Source organism: Dendrobates tinctorius, unplaced genomic scaffold (assembly GCF_039654945.1).
Source record: "Dendrobates tinctorius isolate UK_male_01 unplaced genomic scaffold, ASM3965494v1 ptg000062l, whole genome shotgun sequence".
Lineage (NCBI taxonomy): Eukaryota > Metazoa > Chordata > Amphibia > Anura > Dendrobatidae > Dendrobates > Dendrobates tinctorius.
The window spans coordinates 17,560,209-17,584,757 of NW_027361730.1; the positions used below are offsets into that span (position 1 = coordinate 17,560,209).

The 24,549-nt window shown below is 45.3% G+C and overlaps 1 protein-coding gene across 2 annotated transcripts in view; it reads left to right on the plus strand.

Annotated features, from left to right (window-relative positions):
* The window catches only part of UBE2Q2 (ubiquitin conjugating enzyme E2 Q2), a 64,022-nt gene extending 39,834 nt beyond the window's left edge, over positions 1-24,188 (plus strand). For both annotated transcript variants that reach the window (XM_073579340.1, XM_073579339.1), the window contains 9 exons: positions 13-153; positions 1,186-1,270; positions 2,858-2,918; positions 3,166-3,256; positions 9,137-9,195; positions 10,504-10,552; positions 10,858-10,953; positions 11,029-11,095; positions 21,884-24,188. In XM_073579340.1, the coding sequence (XP_073435441.1) occupies positions 13-153; positions 1,186-1,270; positions 2,858-2,918; positions 3,166-3,256; positions 9,137-9,195; positions 10,504-10,552; positions 10,858-10,953; positions 11,029-11,095; positions 21,884-21,915 (681 nt within the window). In that variant the 3' untranslated portion in view covers positions 21,916-24,188. The remainder of the gene's footprint in view (positions 1-12; positions 154-1,185; positions 1,271-2,857; positions 2,919-3,165; positions 3,257-9,136; positions 9,196-10,503; positions 10,553-10,857; positions 10,954-11,028; positions 11,096-21,883) is intronic.
* The last annotated feature ends 361 nt before the right edge of the window (positions 24,189-24,549 follow it).

Sequence of the window (24,549 nt, forward strand, 5' to 3'; positions counted from 1 at the left end):
ATTTTATTTAAGGATATTGAAGACTTGGATCATTATGACATGAAGGAGGAAGAGCCAGTGGATGGCAAGAAGTCAGAGGATGAAGGCATTGAAAAAGAAAACCTTGCCATCTTAGAGAAAATTCGAAAGAATCAAAGACAGGACCACCTTAATGTGAGTGAATAAGGTTTGGCCATAGTTCGGGGTTACATTTATAGGAAAGTGGGAATCCTTACACTGATATTAAACCGACTCTGACCATTTTATCAGACACTCGTCTAGTAGTGTGTAGCCTCCAGAACCACAGCATTTGGAAGTGACCTAGAATCCACTAGATGTTGAAATGGTTCTGCAGCTGTAATTTGTCCTACATCTGTTGGGTCAGAGTGATGATTGATGCCATTCCCTGACCCATCATCTTGTCAACAAATTGTTTGTCCACAAAATATGCAAGAGGAGAAAGTACAATGACATTCACCAATTAGTTGTTGAGTCGACTAGTGTGAATGAAGAATCTGCGTGTGATAGCATGGAAGAGTGCCAGTGACTCAGAACTTAGTCCACAACACTTTTGGTTGGATGTTCTTCGATCACACTACCGCTGTATATTTTGCTAAACTTCTAGGGTTCTTTGTTCCGTTGCTCAGATTCTTTAAAGAGAAAAAAATCTATATTTTTGCCCATCCAACATGGATGTACACTGAAACTTATTCATAGAAGCCATGCTCACCTTATTTTATGCTACCCTCTGGGGTCGTGTCTATTTTCTGTACAGGGAGGCTCTAATATAGTAAAATATAGTCTCTCATATAGTGGTCCTTTGGTGTAAGTTGACTGACTTTAAGGTTTGTCCTTAGTGTTGGTTTGCTTAAATGTTTGTCTTTATAAAGACCAGATCCTGGATCTGTGCCTTGGTGCTCCCCCTCTCTTGTAGGGTATGTCACAACGAAGGGCCTGCTCCTGTCCTCTAGCCCCAGCCAAATCTGATTACATCTCCTTCCATTCACTCTGAGATCAGGGAATGAATGGAAGGAGATTTTAAAATAATTATTATTGGTATTATTACTATTTTGTGCTATCGGTTTGTGGCATCCCAATGTTTCCTTAAAAGGACGGCCACAAATTGAGCATAGCTGTTCTTTAAAGGGTGTAACTAGAAAATGTAACATGGCATGTTGTTTTTTTTTTTCTTCTTTCTGGTATTAGGGTGCAGTTTCTGGATCCGTACAAGCATCTGACCGTCTTATGAAAGAGCTCAGGGATATATACAGGTCACAGAGTTATAAAACAGGTCTGTGGATCGATCTTTCTTTACATAAATGGAGACTGGCTTACCTACTTGTCAGTGAAAAAGCACCATTTATTGACTCAACCCCTTCTGTTTTGAAAGGAGCACCATACCCTTTTAGTTGGAGCCCATGTTAGACTTGATAATTTCTAGTTACCAGCCTTCTTGACATAAGGAAGTCAAGTATAAACTGAAAATTTCAATTCCTTGGCCTAATTTCCCAAATTCCAGATTTTTGGTGCATTTATATGAATAGACTAGTTTTTCCCGCTCTTGTTTGTGAACAAATCTATCAATACTGTTCAACAGCGACATCCAAAAATCTCTCCTTTTTAAGGCTATATGCACACGTGCGGAATTGCCACAAAATTTCCGTGGGAAATTCGCATGCGTAATTCCCACGAAAAACTAGCATTTTTCAAGCGTAGTTGGCTTGCAGAATGCTAGCGTTTTCCAAGCGATCTGTAGCATCACTTAGAAAACTGACAGGTTGGTCACACTCGTCAAGCATAGTGTTTGACAAGTGTGACCAACTTTTTACTATTGATGCTGCCTATGCAGCATCAATAGTAAAAGAATGTTAAAAATAATAAAAAATGTTCTTCTCCTCTTCCGACAGCCCCCGATCTGCTCTGCAGAGCTCCCGGCATCTTCCGGTCCCAGTAATGCTTTGCGCGAAGGACCTGCAACGTCATCACGGTCATTCCCGCAAACTGGGACCGGAAGATGCCGGGAGCGTGGTGAGAGGCGGGAAGGACTCCGGTGGGCGTCGGAAGGTGAGAATAACAATATTTTATTTTTTACAGGATTATGGTACTGAGGCCCTGGGGGACAGTCTCTCCTCCAGACCCTGGGTACCATCCGCACATGAAGCGCTCACTTCACGCATGATGGGCATAGCCATATGCGAAAAATGAGCGTTTCATTGCAATCCTATGGGTGCAGAATCACCGTGATTCAGCAAAAAGAATGAGCATGCTGCGGATACGCAGCGGAATAATCCGCAGCATTAGTACAGCATTGCAGAATCCCATAGGATTGCATGGAATGCTGGGGGGTTTTTTTGCATTTTCACGGCGATTCCGCGTGTAAAAAAAAAAAAAGCCGTAAAAAAAACCACATGTGAACACAGCCTAAAAGTATTCACTAATTCACGTTAGGAGCTACAGCTTTTCATAGTGGTGGTTTGGACAGGCGGCTTTTTTCTGTCTGCCTATGGGCCTCTTCAGATAAGAATGTGTGCTGTCCATCTGCGCCATGGACTACAAATTGGCACATTTTCCACACGGACCAGCAGTCTCCTTGGGGGGGGGGATGCCAGCTTGAACAATTAGTGCATGTAACTGGAAAGTAACGCCTGCACTTGGCAGCTTTGTGGTCAAGCACACACACAATTTGCAGACGTGACTGGCCCATGTTTTGGTGCATCAGTCTGAATCTGGCCCTTGTCTAACATGTGCTCCTAGCTGTAGCCTTGTGCCTGGACTCCTCTGTGCTTGGGGAAATCTCCAGGGCAGGTCTCCACTGATCCACATCATGATTTGGCTATGTATACCCTCGCTATTTGCTGACTTTTTTTTCTTTTTCTAGGAATTTATTCCGTGGAACTTGTAAATGACAGCCTGTACGAGTGGCACGTTAAGTTGCTTAAGTAAGATCATTTGTCTGCTCCATTTTTAGTTTGCACGTCTCTGGTAAAAATGTCACCTCTTTACTGCTGGTTGTATCCTTGGGGGTGAATATGTAAGGGGCTGTTACTATAATCTTTTACCCAAATCTGTCATCCGGGTACATAATTTGCTATGGTCATGTAAAATCAAGTCCTGACAAACAGAAAATTGTCTAACATTTTTTATATAGGACTTATCAGGAAGCTGTTCTGTTTTGTTTCTTTTTAGGGTTGATCCAGACAGTCCATTACATAGTGACCTTCTGGTCTTAAAAGAGAAGGAGGGAATAGAATGCATTTTACTGAATTTTTCCTTTAAGGTAAAGTATGAATAGTTGTCGGGGTGTATTGTGCCAACACCTGCCTGCTCTAGAATTCTATTTAAGTTCATTATCCAACAATGCAACAGGGGATGTAACTATATTGTGTAGATACTGTACTTGTATTTTTTTTTTTTCTGTATAATTTATTATTTGACTTCCATGTCTTCAAGCATTATTCCCGACATTGAACGGTGTCGCTTATCCACAGAACAAGTGAAAATTTGCTGATCTTGGGCATACCACCGCATGCACTTCACTGCGCTACACTCACTGGGTGTTGTGGGGGTCCCAGTAGTCAGGCCTTTACCAATTGGCAAGTCATCTTTTATCCTGTGGATAGACAAAGGCTTTCAATGTTTGAAAACCTTTTTAATGCTAGTTCATAATACCATGGGAAAAGCACTCTAATGCAGAAATGAGAAAAACCTAGGTGTTAGAATCCTATTTTTTTGTGTCATGACTTTTTAAAAATAATCATTTGGTCCTCAGAGCGTCTTTAAGATTAGGTAAAGACAGCCTCAAATAATGACACGATATACAGTACAAACCAAAAGCTTGGACACACCTTCTCATTCAAAGAGTTTTCTTTATTTTCATGACTATGAAAATTGTAGGTTCACTCTGAAGGCATCAAAACTATGAATTTACACATGTGGAATTATATAATTAACAAAAAGTGTGAAACAACTGAAAATGTCTTATATTCTAGGTTCTTCAAAGTAGCCACCTTTTGCTTTGATTACTGCTTTGCACACTCACTCTTGGCATTCTGTTGATGAGCTTCAAGAAGTAGTCACCGGAAATGGTCTTGAAGGAGTTCCCAGAGATGCTTAGCACTTGTTGTCCCTTGTGCCTTTACTCTGCGGTCCAGCTCACCCCAAACCATCTCGATTGGGTTCAGGTCTGGTGAATGTGGAGGCCAGTTCATCTGGCTTAGCACCCCATCACTCTCCTTCTTGGTCAAATAGCCCTTACACAGCCTGGAGGTGTGTTTGGGGTCATTGTCCTGTTGAAAAATAAATGATGGTCCAACTAAACGCAAACCGGATGGAATAGCATGCCGCTGCAAGATGCTGTGGTAGCCATGCTGGTTCAGTATGCCTTCAGTTTTGAATAAATCCCCAACAGTGTCACCAGCAAAGCACCTCCACACCAACACACCTCCTCCTCCATGCTTCACGGTGGGAACCAGGCATGTAGAGTACATCCATTCACCTCTTCTGCGTCACACAGACATGGTGGTTGGAACCAAAGATCTCAAATTTGGACTCATCAGACCAAAGCACAGATTTCCACTAGTCTAATGTCCATTCCTTGTGTTCTTTAGCCCAAACAAGTCTCTTCTGCTTGTTACATCTCCTTAGCAGTGGTTTCCTAGTAGCTATTTTACCATGAAGGCCTGCTGCACAAAGTCTCCTCTTAACAGTTGTTGTAGAGATGTGTCTGCTGCTAGAACTCTGTGTGGCATTGACCTGGTCTCTAATCTGAGCTGTTGTTAACCTGCGATTTCTGAGGCTGGTGACTCGGATGAACTTATCCTCCGCAGCAGAGGTGACTCTTGGTCTTTCCTGGTGCGGTCCTCATGTGAGTCAGTTTCTTTGTAGCGCTTGATGGTAATTGCCACTGCACTTGGGGACACTTTCAAAGTTTTCCCAATTTTTCTGACTGACCTTCATTTCTCAAAGTAATGATGGCCACTTGTTTTTCTTAGCTGCTTTTTTTCTTGCCATAATACAAATTCTAACAGTGTATTCACTAGGACTATCAGCTGTGTGTCCACCAGACATCTGCACAACACAACTGATGGTCCCAACCCCATTTATTAGGCAAGAAATCCCACTTATTAAACCTGACAGGGCACACCTGTGAAGTGAAAACTATTTCCGGTGACTACCTCTTGAAGCTCATCAAGAGAATGCCAAGAGTGTGCAAAGCAGTAATCAAAGCAAAAGGTGGCTTCTTTGAAGAACCTAGAATATAAGACACTTTCAGTTGTTTCACACTTTTTTGTTATTTTATATAATTCCACATGTGTTAATTCAAAGTTTTGATGCCTTCAGAGTGAATCTACAATTTTCATAGTCATGAAAATAAAGAAAACTCATTGAATGAAAAGGTGTGTCCAAACGTTTGGTCTGTACTGTACATTGTGTTCATTCATTTATCAAAAACTAGGCCATAATGCACAAACTTTGTGAAAATTAAGTTCACCCTATGCATCAATGGTTTTGTTGCAGAATTACTTGAAGTCCTTTTTTTGTGACTTTATCAATCCTTCACCTTGATGTGAAGGAATTTTGACCCGCTCTTCTGTACAATATTGCTTGTGTGCATTATGGGCATTTGTTTATGCTCAGGTCTCCTAAAGGGATTGTCCAAGAATGTGATCAAAATGGCATCCCAATATATGCCTCAACTCCTCCTAGTCGCCTGTCTGGACAGGTTACAGACTGAAGAAACACTACTTGAGACTTGTCTCTGCTGAGGAGCAGCATTGTGAACAAACCTGACGATCCAGACAAATATCTTGAGCAGTGTTTCTCGTTCGCCTTATTGGGGGACACAGAGACCTTGGGTGTATGCTGCTGCCACTAGGAGGCTGACACTATGCACAAAAAAAGATAGCTCCTCCTCCGCAGTGTACACCCCACCGACCGGCAGAGAATTCCTCAGTTTAGCTTAGTGTCAGTAGGAGGTGGACACGGGTCTTTTATTAGACCCATATCTACCTCGTCGTGCGTCGTTCCTTTTCAGGTTCTACGGAGGGATACTGAGTGAAAAGTCACATCTGTACTCCCACATGGAGTCTGCAAGTACGGCGTGTACTGCCACCCCGTATCCTTGCAGTTCTCCGCGGCAGGACCAGCCAGACGGACGCCGACACCAAGACGTGCCAGCGACTCCAGGGGTCCTTGTCGCCAGTCTCCCTCCCACTCGCCTACCAGAGCCTGTCGGTTGGATGAGACGCAAGACTTCTTCAGACAGGTAACGGATCGTGGATAGGTGAGTATTAGGCCCCGGCTTCATATTTATTTACCTGCTGCCCATTCCCGACGGTCACCTCTTCAATGGTCACAGGGGTAGGCGCTGCGGTCGCTCGCAGTCGCCACAAGGCTATAGGCAGCTCAATGTTGCTGGGCATCCCCCCCCCCCCCTTCCCTCCCCCCTTTCTGGGTACAGGGAGCACAGGGTTTTTTCCCATTGGGAGCGACTTGCGACTGCGGCGTCCCACTTTTTCGGACCTCCGCGCCGACCCCCTGCTGACAGGCGGCCGCCGCAACTAATTTAGGCCCCGGCTTCAGTTCGGGCCTACCGCTGCGTCGCGGCCACGCCCCCCGCCCCTTTCTTCTAAGCGGGCTTCTCTCCCGCTCTTCCCAGGCCCTCCCACCGCCTGTCCTTCACCTGCCCAGCCTGCTATTGGCTAGAGGGCGGTGAATTTTAACCCTGCGAGGTGCTCCGCCCTCCCTCCTCTCCTAAGGCGCGCTTTTTCTCAGGACGGCGCCATTTTCCCAGCCTGTTAGCCGGGCACCAGCTCCTCACTGGACAGCATCTTTTCCAGCTGGTTTTTTCAGGAGGTCTGTCGGCTGGATTTCGCTCTGACCTGCATCCACTGACAGGTCGCAGAGCATCGCTTCTGGGGACACCGGACCGTGAGTAGCTCTGCACTGCAGACTGACCCTTCTCCGCCCTCTGTCCCCCAACCTTCCGGCATTACCTCAGCTTTTCACTATGTCTAAGTCTGATCGTACCCGCTCTACCGCCCCCCCCTGCACTTTAGTCAAGTACTTTGCATGTTCTTCATGCAATCGCAAACTTCCCTCAGGCCAGTCCACTCCCCTCTGCCTGGATTGTAGCAATCCAATTCAGCCTGACGCCGTCCAGGAGCCATCTGCGGCCCCAGGTGAGAGTGAGCCCCCCATGCCTGGTTGGGCCTCCTCGCTATCTCAATCAGTGGCAGACCTCACCAGGGTGTCTCACCATTGCTCGCTGGATCAGATCGGCTATCCTGGAAGCCTACCGTGTTAAGCGTCGCGGAGCCCCTCCGGGTATCAGGGCCCACTCTACTCGAGCAGTGGGTGCCTCCTGGGCGGTGCGCCACAGAGCTTCCGCACTGCAGCTTTGCAAAGCTGCAACATGGTCATCGGTTCACACGTTTGTGAAATTCTACAGAGTCTACACCTACGCTTCGGCGGACGCCAGCCTAGGTAGACAGATTCTGCAGGCCGCGGTGGTGAGTCCGCTGGCCTGATGGAAGTTTGTTTCCCACCCCAGGGACTGCTTTGGGACGTCCCAAGGTCTCTGTGTCCCCCAATAAGGCGAACGAGAAAACAGGATTTTTGGGTTGCTTACCGTAAAATCTGTTTCTCGGAGCCTTCATTGGGGGACACAGCACCCTCCCATGTTTTACAGCTCCTGTTCTTACTTTGGTTGAATGGTTACAGTTGAGTTGTTTATGTTGTCAACCTATTCTGTTACATCTCCTACTGCTTTCTCACTAACTGAGGAATTCTCTGCCGGTCGGTGGGGTGTACACTGCGGAGGAGGAGCTATCTTTTTTTGTGCATAGTGTCAGCCTCCTAGTGGCAGCAGCATACACCCAAGGTCTCTGTGTCCCCCAATGAAGGCTCCGAGAAACAGATTTTACGGTAAGCAACCCAAAAATCCTGTTTTTGCCGTGTGACATCCCATCCTGACCCATGAATAGGATGGGTTGCAGCTTGTAATATGTGATGACAGCTATTTTTTATTACTATCAGTAAGTAGCTCTTTAAGGTCACATCACAGCTTTTCAATTTATTTGAGGTCTGCCCATGACTGGGCAATTGCAACACATTTATTTTCTTTTTCAGCCATTCTGATGTGGCTTGGCTGAAACATGGTCATGTAACAGGACAATTAATCCCAAGCACAGCAGCAAAGATTTAACTCTTGGATAGTTGATCTCACACTTGACTCTAGAAGAAGATTTTAGCATACCGGGCAGTTCCTGGTTGACTGACTGGAAGGTACCTAGGTCGCGTGGCTGCAGAACAAGCCCAAGTAATTGCCCCTCTTCCTGTGTGCTTCGACAGTTGGTCATTATTTTTTTGGGGGAAAAAAGTGCGTCTTCTAATCCAGAAAATACGCTACTTGAATATATAACATGGCAGAGGCTTCAATAGAGTCTGTGCTTTAGCTCTTGGATTTTTTTTGTGTGCAGTTTCTTTGAGAATTGCACATTCCATCCTTGGGAGGAACCTGCTAGGATGTCCACTTCTGGGAAGATTTTCCACTGTCTTGGATAATCTTTTATTTTAGAATTATGGACTGTAAATTGTTTGAAAATGTCCATCTAGCCCTCACCACATTGGTGGGAAGCAACAATTGCTTCTTCAGATCATTACTCATGACTTGCTTCCTTTTTTGAATTGTATTAACACAAGCCGCAATTCTCCAGGCCAGCAAATTGCCAAAACTTCTGCTTTTATGGAGCTGGTCACAATTGATTAGCAGTGGCTGGCTTTTACTTGCCCTCGTAAATTCTTTGGGGGCAGTAAGGGTGTGTTATGACACATTGCTTCTGCTTTTTAGTCCTTGTTTTTGTTCAAATAAATGCCAAAAGCTGTTACTATTCCACCTGGAGTTGTCTCTAACAGCTTGGAATAGTTCATGATTTCTGATATTTGTTTTTTACTGAAGACCCTAGATTTGGTATACCACTTCAATCATGGCTGTCCTCAAAGGGTTTTAAAGATTATTTGTATATGCACCTTTAGCAATTAATAACATTTGTATTGGTGCTTTTTATTTTTTTGTGCTCTTAGATCTAATATCGCGTGGTGGTGTAGTTCTTGTTTCCCACATACCCCGTAATTTTATTTTTTCTTTCTGCTACAGGATAATTTTCCATTTGATCCTCCATTTGTTCGAGTGGTATCCCCTGTACTTTCTGGGGGGTGAGTATTAAAATTGAGGAGGCTTATTGGTATTACTGTATAGATAACTCCTACAGTATATTTGGTCTAATATATGAGAAGGCCTCAGACTGAACTGGCTTTTAGTTGTCAACTCAGCTTGACCCCTTCACGCCATGGCCATTTTTCCCATTTTTCTTTCAAGAGCCATAACTTTATTTTTCCACCCACATAGCCGTATGAGGGCTTGTTTTTTGTGGGACAATTTGTACTTTTGAATGAAACAACTCCTCTTATCATGTGATGCACTGGAAAGCGGTAAAATTTAATTGTAATCCCTCAGGGGACTTGAACGTAGTCTGATCACGTGTTCTATATGCAGCAGTGCATTAGCACTGCTATGTATAGCTAAAATCCTGATCTCCTATGAATGCCTCACTTTGACAGGAGAATTGTAATTAACAGGCACAGGGGTCTTCAGCAGGCACCCCGGCTTGTACATCCCATCGGAGCCCTGCGATCATGTCACAAGCGCACAGATGGGAGCTTGGAATGACGCGCTCCCCTGCCAACGCGTGATAAATGCCACTATCCAAGATTGACAGCGGAATTTAAGGAGTTAGAGGCACATGAAGGCTGATAAAATCAGTCATGTGTGGAGAAAATCAGGGAGTCTGTTTATGACGCATCAGTACATCATATATCTGTAAGGGGTTAAAGGAATTTGATTTCTATTGCCTAAACAATTTTTTACTTGCCAATGACTATTGCATTGGAATAAAGATGCGATCTGGATTATCACAATTGTGGAAAGACCCTTCTGCATATTTCCAACTATCTAACGTTGGTGGCTAGCTAGAGTAGCATCACTGGCTGGAGCAGGACTCCTTAGTCTGGAATCACACCAGCGAGAGCATCCGACGCGAGAGCGATACGCTAATGACTTGGGTCCTGCACTGCTGCGATCATGAGCCGAGTCAGTGCTCTGATCCTCTCTCAAGAGAGAATTGCAGCATAAGTGTGGAGGAGATGAAGAAAATAACTTCTACATCTCGTCCGCAGAAATCAGACTCTGATGACACCTGAGTGCAGTCTGATGTTTCACATGACCCATAGACTTGTATAAGTGCGTGCTGTCTGGTTCTTGCAGACATTTGCAGCATGCTGCGATTGTTTTCGCATGCTGACTCTGCATGGGAAATTAATAGCACTGGACTGAGAAATCCAATTTATTTTTTTTATTTTCCCCTCTGTATTGAACTTGTCCGATTTGTATGAGCGAGCCATTAGATGAGAATAAAACTGTACTGGCTTTTACTTAATAGAAATAAGATGTCTGCTTTCTTCTAGATATGTACTGGGTGGAGGTGCTCTGTGCATGGAGCTTCTTACTAAACAGGTAAAGTCGGTGTAAATGTGTGTGTGTGTGTGTGTGTGTGTGTGTGTGTGTATATATATATATATTTTCATTCTATCGTTAACTGCCTTAATATAAATATAGACCCTTTCTCTCAATTACTATTCAGTTCCTGTATTTAACAAGAGGGCCCATCCTTGTAAAGCAGCTTCCAATTGATTATATCAAGTGAAAACCATATTTTTACCTCTGAATGAGATTTTAAAATCTTTTTCTTTTTTTTTTTTTTTTTTTTTTTTTTTTTTTTTGTAACGTTTAAGATTTCTAACTTTCCGCTCCTCTTTTAGGGCTGGAGCAGTGCCTATTCAATAGAGTCTGTTATCATGCAAATCAATGCTACCCTAGTTAAAGGGAAAGCCCGTGTGCAATTTGGAGCCAATAAGGTGAGGCATAGGTGCCCACGAGAGATTAGTGACCTGCAGTTACCAGCATTACTAACATTGTTTTCTATTTTTCAGAATCAGTATAATCTTGCTCGAGCACAGCAATCCTACAAATCACTAGTACAGATCCACGAGAAGAATGGTATTTTCTTTACAGTAATGTGTATAAAATTTTCTGAGGTATTAGATGCAAGAAGAGGGTAGAGAACTATAGGTTATGTAGTTGGTAGCAATAATAGGAGATCTAAACCAATGCAGAAATGTTTTATGGAGGATGCGGAGGCATATACTACTGTGATTTGGCTAATGGAAATCTAAAAGCTTTTAAGGAGTAGTAACTCCTTTCTGACATCTGCCACGAGGTGAGTTCACCCCATACGCAGCAGGTAATGGCTGTTAGTCAGGATCTGCCTCTGACAACCACGGGTGGTGCACAGCACTGCCTGTCATTGTTAACCTGTTAAAGGGACTGCCAGCACAGAATGACTGTTCAAACGAAGTCCCTCTGCTCTGTTCTTGACGGTGGGGCTGATCATTGAACTACATCTTTCTCTAGCAACCTTCCACGACAGCATAGGAGGAGGATGTCTCCACGCCCTAATGGGGACAGGAAGCACGAGAGGTTAAAGGTCCCTCCCACCTTCCTCTCACCAGTGACTTTCCTGTCCCCCATGGGTCATGGAGAGGTCTGGTATGCTGTGTGGCCGGCTGCCGCAGCGTACCTGGAAGATCCAAAAGCCAGTCGGTGGTGCCGCCTCCCCTCCTCCATTCTGCTCCCGTTTTCTCTGAATTCGGGACCGTTTCCTGGCCCTCCCGCGCTCCCCTATGGGGAGTAAAGCGTGCCAGTGATCCCTAACCGGAGGCCTCCTGCAGCTCTCCGGTCTCTCCTCCTTCCCCTGCGTGCAGTGCGATACCGGAAGTGACGTCAGCGTGCGTGTCACTTCCGGGGTATGTGGAGGTCTCGCTGTCATGGCGGCCCCGAACCTGTTGCCGGCGCGTGGAGCTCGCCAGCGTTGCTGTGCCTGCTCCGGGAACCAGGGAGGAGGAGGGGAAAACAGATGACTGCGCTGAGGGCGGGGTTAATCTCATATTAACCCGCCGGAAGACGCCGACAGGTAAGATGAGGATCCCCTGTTAGCATGGACGGTTCTTCCTGCCCTGCGTCTGCAGAGCCCAGCGCTGCCCCAGCCACAGTAAGTGTCCAGGGGGGGTCCTAATGGTGCGGTCAGGGCATAGGTCCTCAAAATGCTTCTCCTCCTTATTCCATAGGCAGGTAAGTCTGCCCATAAGAGCACCAATACATCTAGCAAGTCGGCCAAATGTGCCATATGCAGCACAAAACTTCCCTCAAATTGGGAGAAGCTATGTCAAAGGTGATTAGGGCTGAGCATCCGTCATTGATTGACGAAATCCGCAGCTTCGTTACCCATCAGGTTCAAACCTCTTTAGCTGCCCTGCCCCCCCTCCACCACCTCCACTCCCTCCGATTGTGGGTTCACCACCCCCTAAAAAACGGAAGATTCAAATAGAGGATTCAGAGTCAGAACCAGAAAGATCATACAATTCGGGATCTGAGAATTGGGAACAACCAGGAACCTCTAGGTCAGCTGACACTAGAAGGTACCTCCTTTCCATGGAATATGTGGAGGAGCTAGTCAGTGCAGTACCTGCCACTATGGGCCTAGAGGACGAACCCGTCACGCAGGCAGCACAGGATCGTATGTTCGGTGGATATGAGGGGCCTAAGCGAACGGGGTTTCCAGTTCACAGGAGTGTAGTAGATATGATTTCCCAGGAATGGGAGTATCCAGGAAAACGCTACTCGGCCCCTTCAGAACTCCGACATAGATTTCCCCTAGAGGGAGAGAAATTTAGATGGGACATCCCGAAAGTAGATGTCCAGGTAGCAAGAGTGGTAAAAAAGACGGTTCTGCCGTTCGATGATGCATCCCAGCTTAGAGACCCGATGGACCGTAAAGCAGAAAGCCTCCTAAGAAAAGCCTGGGAAACCTCTGCCTTAACTTTAAAATCAGGAATCGTGCCCACCTGTGTCTCTAGGACCCTCTTCCAATGGATTGAGGAGCTAGAGAGCCATATTTCTCGTGGTACCTCAAGGAGTGACCTCCACTCCCTTCCTATCTTGCAGAGAGCTACGGGTTTCCTGGCGGATGCATCAATGGAGATGATCCGTGCCTCTACCAGGGCCATGGTGCAGTCAATTTCCGCCAGGCGGGCCCTCCGGCTTAAAACATGGAGTGGGGATGTTACATCCAAAGTTAAACTCTGCTGTTTACCCTTCAAAGGCGAACATGTTTTTGGCCTGGCCTTAGACGAAATTCTAGAAAAGGCCACAGATAAAAAGGTGCTTCCAGAGCAGAGGACCACAAGAAAGCGTCTTTTTCGAGCCCCCCAGAGTCAGTCATCCCAACCGCGAGGAAAGGGAAAGACTGGAAGATGGAGCTACGCTAAAGGGAGAGGCAGGAACATCCTGGTCCCCCAGCAGCAGCAGCAACCTCAAGAAAAGCAATGACTCGACCCCGGTCGGGGGAAGGCTTTCAAGGTTTTTTTCTTGCTTGGCAGTTGATTTCCTACAGCCCCTGGGTCCTCAGTGTGATCAGAGAGGGCCTTCTGCTAGAGCTCGAATCCTCCCCCCCCCCCCCGCGGGGTATAAGAGTTACCTCCCTACCACCTCGGGAGATCCCAGCATTAAAATCCGGCATTCGGCTGCTTCTGCACTCAAAAGCCATCTCTCGGGTCCCTGCGGAGGAACAAGGAAGGGCGCATTATTCCAGATTGTTCCTAGTAAAAAAGCCCACAGGGGAGGCAAGAATAATAATAAATCTGAAAGGCCTCAGTCGACACATTTCGTGCCGCAAATTCAAGATGAAGTCTGTAAAGACTGCCATTCCTCTGATAGGGCCGTCGTACTTCATAGCAACCATAGATCTGAAGGATGCTTATTTCCACATCCCCATACATCCTTCCCACAGGAAGTATCTGAGGTTTGCGATTCGTCAGGGTCCGGAAGTCAAGCACTTTCAATACAATGTGCTTCCCTTCGGAATATCCTCTGCCCCCCGAGTTTTTTCCAAAATTATGACAGAAGCCGTGTCCTACATCAGAAGCCGGGGTATATGTATTGTACCTTACCTGGACGACCTACTGATGATAGGGTCCTCCTACCAAACCCTGGAAGACCAGGTAGCCCAGACTCTGGACATTCTTCAATCATTGGGGTGGATCCCAAATATAAAAAAATCTCAAATTCAACCCTCTCAGGAGGTAAAATTCTTAGGAATCCTACTAGATTCAAAGAATCAGATGTCCTTCCTCCCGGAGGAACATCAGAGGTCCATAATGTCAAGAGTCTCAGATTTCAGGGGACAGAGGTCCCCGACCCTCAGGTCAGCCATGTCCATACTAGGGTTAATGACCTCCTGCATCCAGTCTGTGCTCACTCCAGAAAGCTCCAATCCCATATCTTAAGAAACTGGAACAGGGATTACACCTGCCTGAACAAGAGTCCAGATCCCAGGAACAGTGAAAGCCTCACTGGCATGGTGGATGGACCGCAAAAACCTGTGCAGGGGAATCAACTGGTCCTAGATCCCCTTAGTTACGGTTACGACAGACTCCAGCAAAAAAGGCTGAGGAGCTGTAGTGTCTCGACAACCATTTCAAGGGTTATGGAGCCAGAAAATGAGTGCAAGATCCTCAAACTTCAGGGAGCTGAAGGCAGTGGAGGAAGCCCTCCAGGCAGCAAGACATCTGGTCCAAGATCAACATATCAGAGTCTACTCGGACAATGTAACAACAGTGGCACATCTCGGGCATCAGGGCGGCACAAGATCCAGCAACCTGGAGGGCCTTTCAGGCCGAATATTTTGCTGGGCCGAAAGACACCTCTGTTCCCTGAGAGCGGTCCACCTGAAAGGTACGGCCAATCTTCAGGCAGACTTCCTGAGCAGAAAACGCATCCAGCCCGGCGAATGGACCCTGAATGGAAGAATCTTTTCGAATACTAGTCAGCAGGTGGGGTCTCCTGGAGGTGGACCTTCTAGCCTCAGGAGAGAATGCTCAAGTGAGAGACTACTTCTCCCTGAACCCCAGGGACAGATCCCTGGGAGTGGACGCCTTCGCCCACACGTGGAGGTTCCGTCTGGCATATGCCTTCCCGCCGGTTCCAATCCTTGCTGCAACCCTGAGAAAAATCCGGGAGGATCAGACCCCACCAAAGAGGAGCTGGTATTCGCTAATTACAGAATTACGGGTAGATGGGCCATTCATCCTGCCCATAGAAGATGACCTTCTCTCTCAGGGCCCTCTATATAACCCAAACCTCCGGGGAATGAAGTTAGCGGCCTGGTTTCTGAAGCCCAGATCTTGAGAGCCAAGGGGCTATCGGAGGCGGTAATTAAAACCCTCTAGAAATCTCGCAAGCCGGTCACCATTGCCATATATAATAAAATATATGGAAGAGATTCTCCTCATGGTGTCTGCCAGACCTGCCCGACCCAGACAACCCTAACATTTCCCGTGTCCTGGATTTCTTACAGAGGGGGCTGGAATTAGGTCTAAAACCTAGCACAAGTATCGGCATTAAGCTCCATGTTTGACTGTAACTTGGCTTACCACAGGTGGATAAAGATTCATGACATCAGCAGCTAGGCTACATCCAAAAAAACTAGTTTCCGTTCCATCATGGGACTTGAATGTGGTGCTTACGGGACTCACTCAATCACCCTTTGAGCCTCTGTCATCCTGTACTTCTCAGCTCCTCACCTACAAATTAGCCTTCCTTATAGCAATAACCTCAGCAAGGCGAGTAGGAGAGTTCCAAGCTCTCTCAATCAAGGAGCCCTACCTAACAGTTAGACTCGATTCCATAGTTCTCTCCCTTGATCCATCTTTTCTACCAAAGGTTGTGTCTGACTTTCATAGGTCTCAGAATATAACTCTTCCTTCATTCTGTCAAAACCCAGCAAACCCCAAAGAGGAGGAGTTCCACACGCTGGACGTAAGACGTATAATTCTCCACTACTTGGAGTACACCAAACCATATAGAATCGACCACAACCTATTTATCCATACCTCTGGTCCAAACAGAGGAAAGAAGGTGGCAAAGAACACCATTGCCAATTGGATTAAAAAGGCTTTCTCTGAAGCATACCTGGCGCAAAACATCACTCCCCCTGCAGGGATCAAAGCGCATTCAACACGATCTACCTCTAGTTCATGGGCTGAGAGGGCAGGTGCATCTTCAGAGCAGATTTGTAAGGCAGCAACCTGGTCCTCCTTACATACTTTTACTAAACACTATAGATTAGACCTTGTTTCCAACAGGGATCCAGTCTTTGGCCGGAAAGTTCTTCAGGCCGTTGTCCGCCCCCCCCCCCCCCCCTAGTGCAGTATAGGTTGTTATGCCTCCTATGCTGTCGTGGAAGGTTGCTAGAGAAAATAGAATTAGACTTACCAGTAATTCAGTTTCTAGAAACCTTCCACGACACCACTATTTCCCTCCCTGCATTCTTGGACAAATTCTGAGAATCCTAAGGTAACCGGTGCTATGGTAATCAGTTATAAGTCACTGGTGAGAGGGAGGTGGGAGGGACCTTTTAACCTCTTGTGCTTCCTGTCCCCCATTAGGGCGTGGAGACATCCTCCTATGCTGTCGTGGAAGGTTTCTAGAAACCGAATTACCGTTAAGTCTAATTCTATTTTCCACCTACCTGTTTTCCCTTCACCCATGACAGCACACCTGAGAGGGGGATCCGCCCTGCCAGGACAGGAACCTACTGAGATATAAGGGGCGGCATCTCTCCCTCGCTTCAGTTGGGTTCCTGTCCTGGAGAGAATCCCACTATGGCGGTGACTATCATGACGAAGAGAAAAAAGAAAAGGAAAAGAGCCCAGGCCCGTCCTGGCGCGGGATGAACAGGTGTCTCCCCTACAGCGCCGGCCGTCGGGTGCTGGAGGCACAGTCCCCGGTGACCCCTCGGGCTCCGGGTTCGTGTGGGCGCAGGCGGAGATCCCGGTGGCTCCTGGAGAACCCGCTGCGCCGCCAGACGTGCGTTATGGCTTAAAGGCTGTCCAGGTGATCTGCAATCAAAAGCCAAACTGTGCTCTTTTCCTTGTGATGGTCAGTTCCTTTTCAGGAAGAACTTAGATGATATCCTGGAAAAGGCGAGCGATGGGTAGAAAGGCTTCCCCAGGTTCCCGACAGGCCAGAGGAGACAGCCCTTTCGGAGAGGAAGATTCAATAGGGGTTGTCCTCCGGCCGACAGAAGGAGATGGGAAGATAAAAGGAAGGAGTCGGGATTTATGTTTGGGGGAGGCACCTCCACTTCAAAGAAATCTCCACAATGACGCCAGCATTCCGGTAGGGGGAAGATTGGCACTCTTTTCCCAGGCCTGGGAAAAGGTCTCTTCCAATACCTGGATCCTAGGAATTTTAAAAGAAGGCCTGAGAATACCCTTTGTCCGCCAGCCAAAAGCAGTGTTTGTCATAACTCCTATCAGGAACACAAGCGAACAGTCGGCTTTGGAAACAGAGATCCTGAGCCTGATAGAAAAGCAGGTCCTTTGCGAGGTACCAAACACACAGGAAGGAAGGGGATTTTATTCCCCCCTTTTCCTGAAAAAAAAGGATCAATCATTCAGAACGATCATAAATCTCAGGTCTCAATCGGTGGATAAGAAATCAAACCTTCAAGATGAAATCCGTGACTACGGCCATAAAGCTGCTACATCAAGATTGTTTTATGGCCGTAGCCGATTTAAAGGATGCATATTACCACATCCCTATCCATCCAGGTTACCAAAAATATTTGAGAGTAGCGCTCTATATCCAGGGCATACTCGGGCACTTCCAATTCAGAGCTCTTCCATTTGGCATATGTATAGCGCCAAGGGTTTTTACCAAGATCATAGCGGAGGTAACAGCCTTCCTCCAAATTCATGATACGGTCATAATACCCTACTTGGACGATTTCCTTATAGTGGGCAGCTCAGAAGACCACTGCACAGCACAGTTGAGCCGCGTGACCGACGCCCTACAGGAATTGGGGTGGATAATAAATTTTAAGAAATCAAAACTACAGCCCCTAAGAAAACAGGCCTTCCTGGGATTTATCCTGGATTCAGAACAGCAAGCATGTCTGCTTCCGGATTCCAAAATAGAGAAGGTACAGAAGATGGCTTTGGCTGGCCGAGACAAACCCTTTGACTTTAAGGGAGGGGATGTCTCTACTAGGTACACTGACGGCCTGTATTCCGGCGGTCAGGTGGGCTCAATTTCACACCCGTCAGCTCCAGAGGCAGATACTATCAGCACAAAGATCGCTGAGAGGGCGTTTAGAAGGAAGACTGGCGCTTTCCTTAGAAACCAGGGACTCTCAACTGGTGGCTGGACAGTACAAACTTAACATCGGGAATGCCTTGGGACAGACAGGCGACCGACGTAATACTTACAGATGCAAGCTCCTCGGGGTGGGGGCACATCCAAGGGGTCATGTAGCCCAGGGTTCCTGGAGGCCTCAAGAAATGGGGGCATCGTCCAACCTGAGAGAACTGTGGGCAGTAAACTAAGCCCTAAGCCGCTTCATTCCCCTACTCAGGGGTCGCAATGTCCGCATCATGTCAAACAACAAAGTAACAGTGGCGTACATCAACCACCAAGGGGGGACAAGATCACACTCCCTAATGAAGGCAGCGAGCGACATTCTGAACAGAGCGGAACAACACCTACACTCCTTAACAGCCTTGCATATAAAAGGGGCAGAAAACATAGAGGCCGCAATACTGAGGCAAGGGGAATGGGCTCTAAATCGGTCCATTTTTCAAAAGATAACACAGCTTTGGGGGATACCGGTGATAGACCTCTTTGCCAACAAGCACAACAGACAGAGTTTTTGCTCACTCAAGAGAAAAACCATGGGCAGTGGACTCTTTGCAGATTCCGTGGGACTTCAGGCTAGCTTATGCGTTCCCCCCAGTGGCTCTGATCCCAACGGTTGTCAAGAAGATCAGGAACGATCAAGCCAGGGTGATCCTAATAGGCCCATTTTGGCCAAAAAGGCCCTGGTTTGCTCTGCTGAGAAGGATGTCTCTCTCCGATCCGTGGGTTGTGCCAGAAATTCCGGACCTACTAGCTCAGGGCCCAATATTCCACGCTCGGGTCAAAGGATTCCATCTGACGGCGTGGAATTTGAAAGGTCGCTTTTAAGGTATAGAGGGTTCTCTCCCGGGTTGGTAGCTACCCTGCTAAAGAGTAGGAAACCAGTGACAAACAATATCTACGGCAGAACATGGAATAAATTCCTGCAGTTTCTAGGTAAGCCGTTAGGACAAGAACCCCCGATTAATGCCATCTTAGAGTTTTTACAATCGGGGTTACAGCTGGGGTTAGCGGTTAACACTCTTAAAGTACAGGTATCTGCACTGGGAGCACTCTATAATTGCAACTTGTCAGCAAATAGATGGGTAGCCAGGTTTATCAAATCCTGCCATAGGTCTAGTCCTATCCCAATACCCAGAATAGCCCCGTGGGATCTAAACCTGGTACTAGAGGCCCTTACAAAAGAACCAAACGAGCCTTTACAACAACTACCCATAAAGTACCTGACTCTAAAGACGATCATTTTAGTGGCCCTTACTTCTGCCCGTAGGGTAAGCGACTTGCAGGCTTTCTCGGTAAACCCACCCTATACACAAGTGTTTCAGGATAGGTTGGTATTAAGAACAGACCCCGCTTATCTGCCTAAGGTAGCATCAGATTTCCATCGAGGTCAGGAGATTATCCTCTCATCCTTCTGCGATAATCCAAAGAATTCAGGGGAGAAAAAATTTCATTGTCTGGATGTTGAGAGCCCTGCTAGCATACATATCTGTCACTAGCCAGTGGAGGAGGTCCCAGTCCTTGTTCATAGCCTTTCAGGGTGCCAGGAAGGGCTACGGGGTTTCAAAAGGGACTATTGCCAGATGGATTAGGGAGGCCATCAGTGTAGCCTACACAGCTAGTTGTGTTCCGATTCCTGACAGCATCAAAGCTCATTCCACCAGAGCTGTGGCGACCTCCTGGGCTGAGAAGGCAGAGGTATCGATTGAACAAATCTGTAAGGCCGCTACCTGGGCCTCACCCTCAACCTTTTTTAAGCACTATAGATTAATTCTCCTCTGCTGACTTAACCTTTGGTAGAAGGGTGCTACAAGCGGTGGTCCCTCCCTAAGGTGTTTCGAAGTCTCCACAAATCTCTCAGGTGTGCTGTCATGGGTGAAGGGAAAACCACCATGGTTACTTACCGGTAGCCGTTTTTTCCGGAACCCATGACAGCGCCCGTATATCCCCCCCCTTTTTCTCCGTATGGGTGTGCACGTTTAGTAGGGTGCATTTATGTGATGTGGTGTTGAATTAACATGTAACTAACCGGGAAGTCCTCTCAATGCTCTGTAACCAACTGAAGCGGGGGAGAGGTGCCTGCCGCCCCTTGTATCTCAGTAGGTTCCTGTCCTGGCGGGGCGGATCCCTCTCTCAGGAGTGCTGTCATGGGTTCTGGAAAAACCGGTAAGTAACCATGGTGGTTTTCCCTCCATCTCCATCCCCCTCTTCTCTGACAGCTCTGTTTTGGGTTTGAACAGTCATTCTTTGACAGTCCCTCTTTAAATGCCACTATCAACCGAACCGCTGGGGGGTGCAGCGTTCAACACGACCATCGGCACTCCCGTGATGGCTAGTCGCTGATGACAGCAGGGCATTTCTTGAAAATCTTTGTGCGTGTCATTGCGGCGCCTGTGGGCAGGTTTCAAAGCAAATCCTGAATTTCACAAACTGCATCAATACTCTGGTATTGCTGTATATAGCACAAGCGATTAAACGATCCTAGGGGAAATAATAAATGCAATGAAAAGTGGAAAAAAATCAAATGACTCTGCTTTTCCCGCATTAAAAATAAAGATGCTAAAAAAATTAAAGTTCACGCATGGTAACACCGCGTTCAAAAAGATATCATTCGAGATGTAAAAATAACACGATAGTTAAACTGTAAACAGAAAAAAAACACAAATTACTGTTTCTGGTCGCTGCAATACTGATAAAAAAAATCCTGCAACAAGCTATCAAAATGTTATATCCATTCCAAAATTGTATCAATAAAAAAAAAACTCACCCTGCAAAAAATTAGCAATTTCCACAGCTCTAACGGGAAAATGAAAATGGAGACCCAACTAAATATTTTTCAAATCTGTTTTTTTTTTTTTTTTTTTTTTTTTTTTTTTTACCACTAAAATAATTAAAAAAAGTAACTAGACATGTTGGTATGACCATAATACTGATATGCAGCATCATATTGTGAGGTCATGTTTTACCAAGCAATTAAAAAAAAAACTATTCTTTTTTTCAATTTCTTCCCACTTGAATTTTTTTCCCCCATTTTCCAGTACTTTATGTGGTAAAATGAATGGTGTCATTCAAAAGTACAACGTCCTGCATAAAAACAAGCTCTCATGTATATGTGAACAGAAAAATAAGTTGTCTCTGGGAAGGTGGTAGTGGTGAGGGGGGGCGCAAGAATGAAAATTGGCCTTGGAGTTATCGACATCTAAAACCCAACTCAAACATGGCCAATTTTCATATATTGGAAGGGAGGGAAAAAGACAGAAATTGACCACGTCGGGAAGGGGTTAAAGCCAAAATCTAGATTTGGGTTAAAAGTTGGTCACTGGGGTTCCAGCTGATGGAATCCCCTATGATCGCAAGAATTTGGGTGCCAGTGAAGAGTATGAATCAACCTAGTGGATAGACTATCGGTTTGGTTTTCTGGACCACTTTCTTGTATTTACACTTATCGTATAGACTAATAATATTGGAAAGTCATGTTTGTAAGTACAGTGCTCTGCAGTAAATCATAGATTTCTTTTTTCTTTTTGTATATAGGCTGGTACACTCCTCCAAAAGAAGATGGGTAACTTGAATCGAACCTGGGCCAAGATTTAAACCATTTTCTTTTTCTTTTTCTTTCCAAAGCGGATCCGATATTGCCCTTTTTTTGGTCCTCTGTACAGAATGTTAGTTTATTAGATAAAGAACTGTCAGACCTGACCTGTATATTAGACCAAGTCTGCATCTCTGGCAACGAGAGCAGCTGCCTTTACTGAAGAGGCCACTCCGAATATTTTAACGCCCTATTTAAAGAAGAAGATATAGCTTAGTTACATCATTCCACTTTTATTAGACTTTTGTAAATTGCTTTCACTTCGTTCATGTGTTCATTTTTTTTTTTTTTTTTTTTTTTTTTTTGTATGTTTGCAGAATGTTCTCTGCAAAATAAACTGCTTTGTATAGTTTCATTTAAAGCCAAACAAATGTTTGATACTATTAAAATTATAAGAATACAGTTTTTAAGAAGTTGTTGCAGCAGGTGACTCTAGTACCAAGGCTACAGTCAGATATCAGAGAAAATTGTAGCATTGCCAAATGTGTTGTGGGTAGATTAAAGTAAAAGGCCATTAAATAGAAATATCTGAATGGCTTGAAAAATGCCAGCTTGGAGATTTTTTTTTTTTTTCTCCTATTTAGGATCAGGGAAGATTTAACTGCAATGACAAAATATTAAGGATTTTGCAATTGTTTGCTTATTTTGGTTGAAGGACATTTTACTAGTCTGCATCTAAATGTCTGATGTACATTTGCAACAAACCCATATGTTATAGTATAGTTAGTGGTTTTGTCATCCTCTTCCAGTTTCTGAATAGGGGTACCCACCCAGTCTAAGCCCTAGACTACACTGGCAGCATGAGATGGCGCAGTAACTACCGTAATTACATGGATTCAGCCTCATGCCTTTTTCAGTTTTAGTCTGTGCATTGTTTCCAAATTGGAGTATGACCACCCGTCCCCAAATGGTTCCTAGGATGTACATCTAGATCATTGCACCTAACCTGCCCTGTAATTTACACCTTGGCCTGCTTAGTCTATTGGTTACAGTTTCAGTAATGTTAGGGTATTTTTTTCCCCTCTGTCGCGCCTTCATTCTTCTGGTACTCTTAATACCCACCCATTTTGCTATAGAGCTATATCTGATTCTGATGCTATAGAAGCAAAAGCAAACCAATGTTTCTTAAGATTATGTGTGTTTGTTTTTTTTACGGGTTGTTGCAATTCTATTTTTTTTTTTTTTTTATTCAACGTGAATGGCACATAATCCAGACTTTGAATAGGCAAGAGACTGTACTGCTTTGTGTAAAGAGGGTAAAGCAGGAGACATTGTGTTCGGGATGACCTACAGCTCTACGGACATTGTAAACTTGACTTGATATCGGCCCAAATTTATTCGTTTTCTCCTCGCCAAATGTCTTTTAGTTTGTAAGTAGACATGACTTTTGTATAGTAAGGGTTAAAAGTGGGGTTCGCTTGACTTGGTTGCCTTTTTGTGTTTTTAATGGGGTGAATCTGTGCATTCTGATGGAGGACATGGCATTTATTTGGACTCTGGTAAAGTTTTCGATACTTTGTTTCAGGGAAGACACACTTTTTCTCTTATAGTCTGACATTTCAAATATCAAACTGTGAATAGTCATACAACGTTTACTCAGATTTGTATTTTCTTTCTGAAGACCTTCAACCCATTCTAACCTGTAGGTTTGGCTACTGCTGTTCCTTTGTGGGTTCCCCCCGTTACTTTACAGATTGACCCCATTAGGCTCACTGCTGTTGCATCTTCATGTGTATTTGTTTACCTCTAACACTTGGTATGCAGAGCAAGATGGCACCAAGCTTTTGTTCTGGATCTTGCCATTTGTCTGAATCCCCCATAACATATATGCAATATTCTGCTATGTTGATGTATGTTTTGTTAATCTCCAATATGGTTTGTACTATTGCAGACACCATTTCTGTGGGTACCTTGCAGGATTTGGCTCAAGATATTCCTCTCCCTGGGTGCTCCATTCTATATTTTTGCCTGTACATATGTTTTTATAAGGCCCAACCACCACCAACCCCCATTTAACATCTTTCGATGAACCTTTAAGCAAGACAAAAACCTGAAAATATTCTAAGTGGAATTTACTTTTTATAGGGTTTAGAAGGTTGCTGACTTGGCATGCTTTTGGGTTTTGTTTTTGTTCTTTGTTTTGTTTTTTATTTTATTTTTTTTGTTTCATTGCAGACTTATTTGGCAATGTACAGTAATCTGTAAACTTGCATCAAGTTTATGATTAAACCATTTTAAGATATATAACTTGTTGATTCTGAGTTCTTGATTATTTCCCTCTGTACTGTAGACACCTGCAGCCTACATGAAATAAAATAGAACATGAAACGGCAGATATGTCTGTATTTTTCCAAATTGCTCTCCAAAAATAAATGGGGCTAGGGATAATGCAAAATTGATAATGCTGTGCCGCACAATTCAACTTTGCTCCTCCACGTTTGTCTGTATCTTACCCACGTGATTCCTTATGGAAGTAGAAGATGGCTGAGCTAAAGATAGTGGTGTAAAAATATGAAACCCATAGTTTATAGCCAGCATGCTTGTCATTAATATAAGCCAGAAGAAGTGATCCATCCATGCACCACTCTTATCCATGAGCTGTCCAATG